At 41.5% G+C, this 12,893-nt stretch overlaps 1 protein-coding gene across 1 annotated transcript in view; it reads left to right on the forward strand.

Annotated features, from left to right (window-relative positions):
• Positions 1-116: 116 nt before the first annotated feature.
• The window catches only part of Tgfbr2 (transforming growth factor, beta receptor II (70/80kDa)), a gene marked incomplete at its 5' end in the record, with an annotated part of 80,351 nt that continues 67,574 nt past the window's right edge, over positions 117-12,893 (forward strand). The window contains one exon of the mRNA XM_005387519.2: positions 117-126. Coding sequence (XP_005387576.2) covers positions 117-126 — 10 coding nt within the window. The remainder of the gene's footprint in view (positions 127-12,893) is intronic.

Consider the following 12,893-nt stretch of genomic DNA (forward strand, 5'->3'; position numbering starts at 1 on the left):
GAGCCCCAGGGGCTGCCCGCGCCGGTCCCCGAGGAAAGCCGGCCGCGCCGGCCCAGCGCGGGGAGGGAGGGGAGGCGGTCACCGGGGTGGCTGACGACCCGGGCTTGTTCACCTAGCGCCGGCCAGGTACGGGCCCTGGACATGTTGCCAGCTGCGCCGCGGTGCTGCCCTCAGGGAGGCGATGTTTCCCTCCTCTGCCATGCACGGGCGCCGAATGGTTAACAGGGTTCACCATCTGCTCCTGTCCCGGGCTCAGATTGGTTTTTTGGGGTTTTTTTTTTGGTATCGGGAATCGAACTCAGGACCCCTCGCTTGCCGGTCAGGCGCTGTGCGTGCGAGCTACATCCTTCCTGTCTCAGATTTGAATGAAAAAGTAGGAATCGGATTCTTAACGACTTTCGGGGAGCGCAGCACCCCTGAGACCTCACAAGTTCGAAATCTCACAGCTGTGAGCCGCGCAGCTGTTATCTGCAGCTGTGGTCTGGGGCTGCGCACTTGGACAAGTCGTGCAGCTTCTCTGGGCCTAAGTTTCCTCATCTGTAAGCTAGATGTTCGAATTGGACGAGGTTACATCTGAACCTTTAACACCTCACCCCACTTGTGGGGTCCGGACTTGGTGTGCCCTGTGTAGAGCTTGAATGAGGTGTGGAGGATGTGACCGTCCCTGTCACCCCAGGCACACACTTGAGTCACCAAGGAGTGCAGGTTGCTTTACCTTTAGGTTTATCTGGAAGAAATACGGGGGCTGAGTGGTAAATTTCACATTATTTGAAGGGGACTGAAAAATTCCTAAAACTCTGGCTTATATCAAAAGTGGCATGGGGATGGAATTTTTAATGGAATGTGGAAGAGGCACTATTGTGAGCAAAAGATCCTCACACAAATTTGAGTTCTCCCGTTTAATAAAATCTGTTTTCTTCTTAGCAGTTTTCTTACATTGCAATACTAGAATGTTCAACTGTCTCCAATTTTACTCCAGACTCTTAAAAACTGACTTGTATTTTGCTAATAAATATTAAATTTGGCACCCTTAGTTTTCTTAAGTTGTGTTTCACATCGTTAAAGGAAGAAATTAGCAGGCCTTGATTTGGTTCAGTTTTGTTTATAAGGATAAGATTTATGATTTGCAGATTCCAGAACCAGTACTTCATGAGTCAGTTTCATTTCACCTATATATACACACACGCATACACTTTTAAACAATTACTTTTAAAGTCTGGTGGTTTTTAACTGGGGTTTAGAAAACTAATAGATTTCATATTTTTATGGGGACTTGAAGTTTTAAAATGGTTGAACCAAGGATTATTTTGAATCTATATTTACTTGGTTGGAATTAAGTTTTCAAAGATGTTAAAGGTAGAATAACTATAATGAAGATGAAAATTCAAGTTCCATTGCATTTTAATTTTCCGTATAAATAGTTTCAAGCTTTTTCTAACATAATTGGTAAACTCTGAAAATATTTTTCAAAATACCTTAATGTGAGACAATGTACGAGGATGGGATTGTTTACAACTTCCCTTTTGGTTATTGTAAAAACCCTTCAGGTTGGTAGCTTTACAAGCAAATGAAGGATTTCAGTTTAAGAATGGTTTTCAATAACAAATATATTTTAAACTTTATTTTTGTTTTTTATTTGGCATAATCACTCTTCCTAAATTCTCAAAAATAAGAAATGGCTTTGTGGAAAGCGTTGTCTGAATAGTTCAGAGGTGAAAAATATGACTTTCGGATACCTAAAAAGAGATTCTTGTTGATGATAGTGTCTGAAGGATTAAACCTTTCCTAAAATCACAGTAATAGCATGCTTACTTTGCCAAGGTCAAGCACTAGAAATCATTAGACCCAGAATTTGATCTTTGGTCTGCTTGATTCCCCTCTCCCCTTCCCCTAAAGCACATTTTCACCTCTAGGCCACTTCCTTTAATATCTTATTTTTAACAAATGGTTTACACACAATACTAACCACAGTTTGGATTCATTACCTTCTCTTTTGACTTAACCTGCTATGGTGATGACTCATTATTGTCTGATATATTCAACACAGTTGCTACATGGGTGCCATTTCTGTTTGCAGTTCTTCCGTTATCAACATGACTTTTTATAGAGTTTAGTTTTTAACTCTGTCTTTCTCATCAGTGGTGGCACCTGTTGATGCTGTTGTAAAAAGTGCCCATTTCTTATTCTTTTTCATCAGTATTTATTGAGCATCTGCTTCCGACCGGCAGGATTCTGAAACCTGGAAATACCATCCTCAGGGAATAAGACAGACCTGGTCTCTACCCCATTGAATTAACACATGGAAATGTGTTATAAGCGAGGGGAGAAGAAACATATTTTAAATCTGTGTACTTGGAAAATTGCTGAATTTGTCATTTTATTTTGAGACCTTTGCACGTGTTTTTTGTGCTGATTTGTTCTTACTTTTCTCTCTCTACCTCGTTGTAGACTAACACTTGGGCCGCCTTCATTCTACAGCCATCACGACCCATCATGACCCAGCTTTGGGAATTAGTTGAAGGTGCAGTGTAGGGTACACTCTTTGAAATCAGGCCAGCATGGGTTCCAAACCCACCTACCATTGGCTGGCTACGTAGCCTGTTGTCAGCACTCTACTTTATATTCCTCAGTGCTCACATCTGTAAAGTGGGGATTATGGAGTCACAATAAAGGTTAGACACTGCTTTCAGATACTTAACATAGTGTGTGTACTCTGGCAAGTGCTTGATAAGTATTAGCTTCCACTATTAAGAACTCCTTAATCAGGCCTAACAAGGGCTGTGAAGACCTGGTTCCCAGATGATCCTCAGCTCTGTACCCCAAGACCTACACTTCCTCAGTCCACTGAGAGGACCATGTGTAAACACATGCAGCAGTTGAGGCAGCTGTGTCTTTGTTCAAATTGTTACTTCTGTCCTGAACTCCTGCTCTCAGACTCATTCTGTCATCTTTTAAGGCTTAATGTGTTGCCTTTTAAAGAAATCTGCTTTGAATGCCCACAGTTGAGCTAAGTGCGCCTGTGTGCAGTCCTCTCTCCTTAGGACAAAATCGAGCTGAGATTGTATCCTTATGGGACTCCCTTGTCCCTTAGACTTTTCGGCCCCTCAAAGGCCAAGGGGGATCTGACTCTGCTCTGCCTCCAGCATCTCCCCGAGCTAGTGCGTGGTGTGGCAGCTTGGAAACATGGAGCTGAGCCCCTGTTGCTGGGTATAGTAGCTTGAGCATTTAACAGTCAGGCAGTCACTGTTTATCAGGTGTTTGGTCTTAGTGGCAAAATCTTTGCATTCAGTTAGGTTAGTTTTAGCTCTGATCAATTTGAGCAACAATTTTGCTGTTTTTATGCTACATAATTTGTTCTAGTATTCTGATAAAATAATGAAAAAGCGATTTCAGCTTCTGACACACAGTGAAAACCTGCTAGGAGTTTTCATCTAACCCCTTTAGCTATACATTTTAAACTGGTTTAGAATGTTCAAAGCCATTATAAAACTTTTACAGTGCTTTCACCAACAAAATTATCCAGTAAACACTGAATTCTCTTGTTTTCTAGAAGATTGTCAAGAAGAGACTGTCATTAGAAGTGTAGCTCCGAACCTAAGTTATGGCTTTTTCTTCATCAGGCTTTTGTATTTTGGTTGATAAACAGTGAAGCAGAGTTGGTCTGAAGGAAGTGTGGTCTCATAGCAGCCTCTATCTGCTGTAGAGCAGCTTGGATATTATTTAAGTCTGATGCAAGCCACCAAAACACTTTAAAATAAGATACAGGGAAACACACTTCCTGGGTACAACAGTATTATTTAGTCAAGTTCCACATAAAAGCACAGCTCTACCACCTTGTTAGCTTCTGCCCTGCAGGTCCTTGTGTACAGTTTCAGCAGATTTAAATTATGATTTTCAGCAGAAATGTCTGAGTGGGCATGTGTTAGCAGCAAAAGTGCTTACCTCTTATTTTACACTCCCTCCTTTCCTTGTAATATTTTGCTCCCCAGGTACTTGTTGCCCTCTGACTGAAGCAAGATAATGATGATTATGCTTCTTGTGGGGGGTATCAGAAGGGTTTGGAGTGCTGCATAGGCAAAAGGGCTCATCTCAAGGAGAAGTGAGGGGAATGGAGAAGTTTGTTTGAGAGCTCCGCGTGAGGCAGCCATTTGACATTACCTAGTTACTGTACTCTTATGACAAACCTTAGAGCTAAGGTTTTTATCTTTATTTTATAAATGCAAAGGTAGGCTACTTAAGGTCATGGGGGGGGTTGGGTGTATGTTTCCTAAGCTTGTTGTACTTGAAGTCCGCTGGGCTCTTTTTCATGTTCTGTGTGTGTGCATGCACGTGTATGTGTGTGTGCACACACGCATGTGCGTGTGTGCGCACACGCGCACTGGGAGCAAAAGTAGGAAGGAGTAAAGAAATACCCCATTTGAGAAAAGGGAAGGCTCGTATCTAATACGATCAGTTCAGCACTCCGGATTAATGGGTTTGCTCTGTTTGTGTGACCTGCCTCTTCCTGGCTGTCCTTACACCACAGAAAATCAAGATAGCAGAGACTTGGTGAGCCAAGGAGTTTGCAGTCTGATAAAGGCATGCTGGTGGTGGGAGCCACTGTGAGCGACCTCAGCTTTGGCCATTTTATAGCCGTTGTACAGGCATCGTTTTCAACTGTAAACCGCAAGCCTCTGGACCATCAATTGTGCACAGTTCTCAAACAACTCCTGAGAGGGCAGGAACGGCAGATTTTATCCAGCATAATGAAGAGGGAGATAATTTGACTTTTAAGATTCTAGATTGGAAGACTTGTAGATGGTAAAGCTTTTTCTTCTCACCTAGGATTCCTTCTGCCTTTTACTGGCCACCATCAGCCTTTTACACTTGGGCACACAACTGGGGCAGCTTTCTCTTTGGGCATAGTTAGCTTGTGACCTCCTGCTTATGCTCTTAAAGGTTCCCTAGCATTGTGTTTTGTTTCTAGGGTCAGAGCTATAAATCATCAGAAGGGATTTAGCTGCAGGGCAAGTGCCTATGACGGGTGGGATTCTATCTGGGAAAGAGCAAGATGTCCAGCTCTTTTTCTCTTTTCCTCTCTGTTTTCTGATGGTGTGTTTTCCTCCAAATATTTTCGGCCTACAGTTGAATATAAGCTTAATGTTTGGGTGAAAGAAGCCTCTATCCTATGCTTTAGAGGATACACTGCTCTTATTTTTGTGTGCTGAGGCCCTTCACCACGAGGTGGGGGCAATTCTGAGTTCCTAGTTCCTATCGTTCCCTTTTTTAAGAACCTGTTTTGGGTACCCCAAACTCCCTCCTGAAGCCTCCTTTTGCAGGCTGTAAGGACCTTTGAGTCTGTTTTCCTGAAAGCCTTAGTGGCCTCTAGTTGTGGACCTTCCTCCCGACGGTTAGCCAAGGGACAACTAACTCCGTGTGTGTGTGTGTGTGTGTGTGTGTGTGTGTGTGTGGTTGAGAGAGAAAAAAATGAAAAAAGGGGAGGGAGAGGGAGAAAGAGAGAGGGAGGGAGAGAGTGCATGTATACATCTTACAGTGCCCCTCTTGATTCAGAATGGAGTAGCCACGGAGAGAGGAAGGTAAAGGGTCACCGGAGTCCATGTCCCCCTCCACTTCTGAGGAGGGGGCATTGTGTATCATAGTGGAAGAGTTTGGGACTTCAACGTGATCTTTCAGAATGTTGGGCAGATACATTCTTCAGTTAGGGTAAAAAAATAAAACCTATTTTATTAAGCAGTTGTGTCTGTTAGCTTATTTGTAACTAAATGTTTTGACGTGTGCTATGTAGCCTACATTGTTAGGGGTGGATTTACCATCAGCAACTTACCTTTGCAGAAGTGTTGGGTAAAATTAGTTTTCGTTAACTGTAATGTGTTTTCCGTGGAGTAGAGAACATGCTCATTAATGGAAAAGTGAAGAGTTTGTTCCTTCTCCCAGTATTGTATTTTCTTGGAAAAGTTCAGGTTTTCACAGTTTATGTTTTCTTGAAGGGAACTGCAGCACTATCTCACTTGTTCTCTTCGAGTTTCACTTACACATGTTTTACTTTCCAGTGCCTTAGTTTCATTTCTGCTGTATGGTGAGACCACTACAGCAAAGTGAAGCTAACTTCATGTTTTTTCTACTTATAAATATTTTACTTGAGCAATCCAAGGCATTGTTGAACCTCTCTCAAAAGAAAACAAGAATGTTAGCACAGTTTAGATAGGTAAAAACCCTTCCCAAGCTATAAAAGCTATAGGATGTTCAAAGCTATGCACTTTAAAGAACTATGGATTTGACTGAACAAAACATGAATTTGAAGGAAAGTAAAGAGTTGTATACATATTTTCAGCATTTACCACAGCAGCTTTTTGTCTATTAAAGTTGTAAAGTACAAAGGATTCAATGACTTGGAGAGGTAACTCCCTGCTGCCTTGTGGATGACACCTCTTCTCACTCTACAAACCCCTTCTATGTGGAGAAATGCAATTGCTCTATGTACCTTGTAGTTTCCATCAAGAGACTTCAATGAAAAATATCCCCATAATGGTAATAGTTGTTGCTTATTGAGCTCTTACAATTGCCTGGAACGTGCTGAACACTTTAACTTTCAAAAAAAAATCTCTATAAGGTAGATTTTATGCAGCTCTGTAAGTCCTGCAGAGATTAAGACATTTGCCTAAGGCTACCCAGTTGGTGAATAATTTTGCTTGACTTAGAATCAAGATAGTTTCCTTTGGGGATCTAAACCTCCAATTGTTACTCCATACTGAGCTAGGCTGTGTCCTTTGGCATAAACCACTTGTCCATTGTAGTAGGTTGTTGGAAGACTCTGGGGGTTAAGTCAAATAAAGATAATATTCAACTTCTTTCCAGTACTTTACCATTTTTATATATTGTACTATGCAGTTTTCTTAGTGAAATAAAATAATGTTTGGCTCATGTACCAGGTAGTGAAACATGCCTGACTTGTGACCTCAAGGGAAAAATAAAAAAATGTACATCAAATGATGTAGTTTTAACTAAATCATGGAACAGTTATGTTATCAGGGAGTTCCAGTATCCTGTGTAAAGTTAAACCAGCTCTTTACTTGGAGAGATAAAGGAAGTTCAAGGACACATAAGATAGGATGGGCTAAGGTAGACTTCATAGGAAGTGTCTGGAACTTAGGCATGAAGGCTGCTCCCTGGTATAGGTCCTGGCAGAGGCCCTGATGTTGTGATCAACAACTATCACAAGGCCAAACAATGTTTAGGAAATTATGCAATGCCCTCAATTGTATAGCTTACACACACACACATATATATCTTGATAGAAGTTTCCTACATTTCCAAAATATTCAAGCATAAATTCCAAATGCTGATCAACAATGCTAGAGAAAAACAATTTTTTTAATTGTCTCAAAAGATAATATTGCAAAAGCATTGAGCTGATCAAAAAGCATGCATATAAAAATGTAGGAAGAATATTTCAGAGGCATCTCAAGTAGCTAATTGATAAAAATATTTGTTTTCCGTTAAACTTTTTAATAGTATGTGTAGCTTTTGTAATCTGTATGATGTACATTAGTTGTAAATATTCACTTTCATACCTACATTTCTATTTGTAATTTTTTTCTCCAAGAGTACTCCTGAAATTTATAAGCTTCAGCTTCCATATAAGACCCAAGTCTATGCCTAAAGTGAGTGTTTGTGTGTTGTCCTAGAAAATAAATTTTAAAATGCCTCCTCCTCCCTCCCCCATTGCAGAGACTGAAGTTTGCATTGTTATGTTAGCCAGGTTGGGTTAGGTAACCTTTCATCATTTTCCTAATTTAGAGCTCAATGCCAAGTAGAAAAGTAGTTGTGCATATGTAATTATCACAAAACCTTGATCTTGAATGAAAGGTAACCCAGAGCTGATCCTTGGTTTAAGATCAGAAAGGCTCTGCATAGGAGACAGTCACCTCTTTTCACCCCAAATAAGACTAATCAGGAAATAATCAGCCTTGAAAATTAGAGATCAAAATTATCCACCCCAATCAGCCTCTACTCACCCCATCTGCCATCACTGTTCTCTAGTTTATAAGGCGAGGATAGGCAGACTGGGGCTGGCACTTTTGGTCTCTAATTTTAAAGGCTGATTATTTCCCGGCTAGGTCTTATTTTCGGGGAAACGTGGCAGTGAAGCATGTCACGCCAGGAATCGGGTTGTAGGCTGGGCTAGGTTAAGTTCTAGTCCCCTGGGCCTCCTCTTCCTTCTATGTACAGTGACAAGGGTTGGACTAGCTGATATTTTTCTGTCCTCAAACATTAAGTTCCTTGTGTTACTAGAGGAAATCTTTGAAGTGGACTTAGAAAACATTTATATATTCTTGGCTAATCAAAATAGAAAACTACTAAAAGTCTTAGAGGTCAAAACTGACAAATGCCACAAACACGTACTTGGAGTTTGTTGGAGATGACTTACACAATTAAGGAAAGAAAAAAGAAAAAGGAACTGTGCTTATTTCAAAAACGTCCAGCTGCAGGTGTCTGAGTATATACTCTGACTAAATAGCATGTTTACTTCGGCTGGAACTCCTACTGGCAAAAGAAAAAGCTTGCTTGGTTTGGGTGATAATATCATTTTGCTTTGGTTAATTATGGTGTTTTCATTCTCCTCTTCCTCTGGATCTGTAAAAATGTCTGTGAAGTTTTTTTCTTAAGAAAGAAAATTGTGAAATGCCTTGCCATGTCTAGATGTGAAACCCAAAGGAGTTTGCGTGTTTTTTGGGAAAAGAAAGGAAACTTGTCTGGATATAATTAGTGTCTGCTGCCTTTCAAAGCTATCTCCATCTTTTCTCAAAATATTCTCAGCAGAGACAGCAGTTGCTGTAGACTGACAGTTCTCAGACCCCTGTTTTAGGAGTGGGAGGAGCTGCCGAGGCCCATAATTGCATTTTTGGATGGTTTGCAAACACTTGTTAGCACAAATAGGAATCCTTTAACTGTTGCTTTGAGTGACTCTCGTAACTGCATGTCACACTCCTCCTTTAGTCTCAAATATCCATCATATGGAGGGAGGGCCATATAGTATAATTTGTCCTTTGAAAATGCGAAAGGGAAAATACTTGATTCTAATATATTTTGCATTCAAAATACATTGAGATCATTATCTTTAAAATAATGCCGGAGAATGAATCCAGAGCCTTTCCACTGAGTTACATCTCTAGTCTTTTACTTTATTTTTTATTTTGGGACAGAGTCTCAATAGGTCCTTCACTTGCCAAGGTTGGGGTTTTACTTAACCCGCCTGCCTCAGCCTCTCAGTGGTGTGAAATTACACACTGTTCACTGATTCACTTTGCTTGTCTCTAGAATCGATCTCTCTCTCTCTTTCCTTTTTTTTTTTTGAGACACAGTTTTACTATATAGTTCAGGCTGGTCTTGAACTCATTGTATAGCTCAGGGTGGCCTTGACCTCACAGCCATCTTCCTGCCCCAGCCTCCCTATTGCTGGGATTACAGGCATGCACCACCACCCTTGGCTCTGGAATCTCTTAAACTATATTGTTATAAAATAATTTTTAATAATCTTGACACAACTTGGGGACTCTGACATTTATTTTTATAATTTTTATTACTAGAATAAATTTCTTTTTTCTTTTTTTTTTTTTTTTTTTTTTTTTTTTTTTTGGGTTTTTTTGTACCGGAAATTGACCTCAGGACCTTGTGCTTGCCAGGCAGGTGCTTGTGCCGCTGAGCTGTACCCATGGCCTTTAGAATAAATTTCTGTCATAGTAATTTGTGTTGCCTTTCTTATTGCTTGCATTTATAAGGAAAGAAGTCACCAGTTTTTTTCCTTCACCGCTATCTTGGGTTTTCTGTCATCTCCACCTACGTGACCTTGTTTGTTCTACTTCCTTACCCTTTCAGCCATGTCATTCTGCCACTGAGAGCCAAGTCTTAACATCAAGCATTCTGAGCCTGAAGGCGGTGGTTTTCTGTTAGCTCCTGATAGCATCAAATAAAAATGTTCTAATAACTTGCTGTTCTTAACGGTCTGGCAGCATCAGCGTCACTGAGAATTTTGTGGAAGCGCAATCTTGAGTCCTTCCTAGACCTACTGCCTCGGAGTCCACAATTTAGCAAAATCCCAGGTGCTTCTGCACCAACTACTGTCCGGGAAGCCCTGCTCTAACACTGCTGGAGCACTTCCTAAGGAGGAGGAGCCAAATTGTCTTCCAGGATTTTAGTGAAACCAATCAGGTACTGTTTCTGTCATTGAGAGTCAGTTGTGCTTAGTTTTCTGAGAGTCTTTTGATGTCTCCTGTGGTAGCTGACAGCCTCTCATAAGTGTTTGTGCCTGAGGCAGGAAGGTAGCAGAAGACAGTACACCGGTGGCCTGTCAGGAAACTGGGTCACTGTCAGTCAGTCTGTTTTCTAAGTCCTCCTTGGTGGCTCTTTCACCTCCTCAGTGTCTGTCCCCGGAACATGACCAGTAGAATCCAAAGATCTGCTTCTCTACTGAGCACACAGGATTAGTCATGTTCATCTCATTAGGTTTTTAATCACAGACAGCCTTGACACGCATAGGCCTTAATTCATTCTGGAGCTATTATACCTGGCATTTCTTAAAATATTTAGCGTTCTGCTGCATATGAACTATGTATCCAGTAAAGGAATTAATGCCAGACTTTTCAGGAAGTGGTTTTACCCTTCTACATTTTTGTAAATTCTCTTTTGTCTTGAGAAACGTATTTGACCGAAACTCAGGAAAGACACACACCCATTTTGCTTTTGCGTTTCCTTGCGTGTGACTGTTCTTCGTTTACTCCGCACGATTTTCTCATTTTGACCTCGTCCTGTAGTAGTTCCCTTCTTTATAGTGCCTGGCCCGAATGTTACTTCTCTTGCGTCTGCCTTTATGAACCTTTATCATCTCACGTTGATTTCCCCCTCTTTCCCTTGCACATGGCCTCCCTCACAGGCTCGTTCATATGCTTCTATGGTTTTTCATGTGCTGTGTTTGTTGCTCTTGGGAATTCCTTGCTTTTAAAGGCAACGAAAGCTGCTTGCAGGTCTATGACTAGGAATGTGAATGGAGTTTTCCATAGTTATTGTTTTACTTTCATTTATTTATTTATTGTTGCAGATTGCTTACCATGTCCCTGCCAAGGGTATCAGTTGCTTTATTGCTGATAGCCATGTGTCGTGGTGCAGAACCATAGGTTTCTGAGAACTCCTGCACGCTCTGCTTTGTGTCCATTACTCTTCATAGTGGAGGTGGGCTACCTGCAGTCTTTAGTTTCTGTGAGTTTGGGGGCACCTCCACGTGGGGGTGTTAAGAGCTGTTGTTTTTCCACATACCACAGGTTGCCTTTGATTCACTCCTCTTCTTATATGTGAATCTTTTGTAGCGGGTCCAAGTTATCTGAGCAACAGAGGCCAGACAAAGTCATAGAGTAAATCGTGCCCTCTAACTCAGTGCAGTTATTTACCCCTGCTGCTGTTCCACTGCTCCTGATGAGCCCCAGGTTCTCTGCTGTCCTTGGGATGGCTGGAGCAGGGTGGCTGCAGCTGTCCTGAGGCAGTGGAGGGCGCCTGATGACCCTGCTGCCTGCTGGAGGGGAGTGCAGGTACCCCATCTTGCGAAGGTGGCCATGGCTGGGCTTTGTGGAAAGTGCTATTAAAATGAGACATGCTGAGGGAATACATGTGGAGCCTTGCTTAGATGCGTGTTTAGTAGGAATGAGTCTCCAAGAAAAGTCTTGAAGGCCTTCAGCCTTCTCCACCACAGTCTTCAAGGTTTTCCCTGCAAAGCCACCCCCGTGGAGGCATCAGGGTTGTGTGCTGCTTATGCCAGCCCAGCCTCCAGACGGGTCCCCACCTCTCTTCTGGCTGGGTCAACGCTGTGAAGCACCTTTTCCAGGGGAATGCTGGAGCTGCCCCGGCTCCTAACATTATTTCCGCATGCACTTGCAGGGTCTCAGATGTATCTCTAAGAGAAGAAATACAAATTTTAATATTCTTAGATCTTAACAATCTGTGACACTTTTTAGAAATGGTTGAAACAGAAGACTTGTAATTTGACTGGTGTTGGCCACCTTTAAAACCTGCTGTAAACATGTGTCTTCCATAGTTTCAGTGTTGTTGGTGAGGACATCTGTGTCAGTTCTATCATTACATACATTCATTCAGCACTTTACAAAGCATTTCCACAAACTGAGTATTGTTTGTTAGTAGTTTATTAATGAAATACCTGGAGTGTCATGGCAGTATCAGAGGGGGATCCAGTCTCCTACAGTTCAGCGTTCATTTCCTGAAAACTGTTGTCCCCAAGATTAACGTTAACCCTTTATGAGCCAAGCTTATTGGTTTTGCCACCTCTAAGGTGCAATTTCTTTTATATAAAAACACCTTTCTGGATAGGTGTCTTTATAAGTCATGTTATGCAGTCATGCCAGTCAAAACAATTTTGTTCTTCTCCGTATCTTTCTTCTAACTTTCATGTTTAAGAAGTTCTGGGAAAGGAAATGAAAAACAATACTTGACCTCTGATACAGTGTACTGTTTTGATTATGATCAGTTACTTTCATAGAAGTTATCTTTGAGAGTTTTTATCTTAAAGAGCCCTGGAAAGCTTGGGAAAGTTTAACTGATCCAGGATCACTTCTCTTAAATCCTTTTCCCGCATTACACAGTGTGACCATGGACTATGCTTTCTGAATTGAAGCATCTTGAAGTTATAAGAGCAGTAGGGATCGCAGTGGGCAGATGGTGAATGTATTGGATGGAAGAGGTGTTTAAACCTGTCCTGGAGTTCCTGTGTTCGTGCTGTCAGAGGTGACCAGGATACAGTAGAGCATCTTCATTTTAGTGAATCTTTGTGCTCTAGGCCTTTGATAAATACATCCTGGAAACAGATAAAGCATCTTCCATTGTTAAAGTAG

The sequence above is a fragment of the Chinchilla lanigera genome, unplaced genomic scaffold, assembly GCF_000276665.1.
Source record: "Chinchilla lanigera isolate Chin_1 unplaced genomic scaffold, ChiLan1.0 scaffold00029, whole genome shotgun sequence".
Lineage (NCBI taxonomy): Eukaryota > Metazoa > Chordata > Mammalia > Rodentia > Chinchillidae > Chinchilla > Chinchilla lanigera.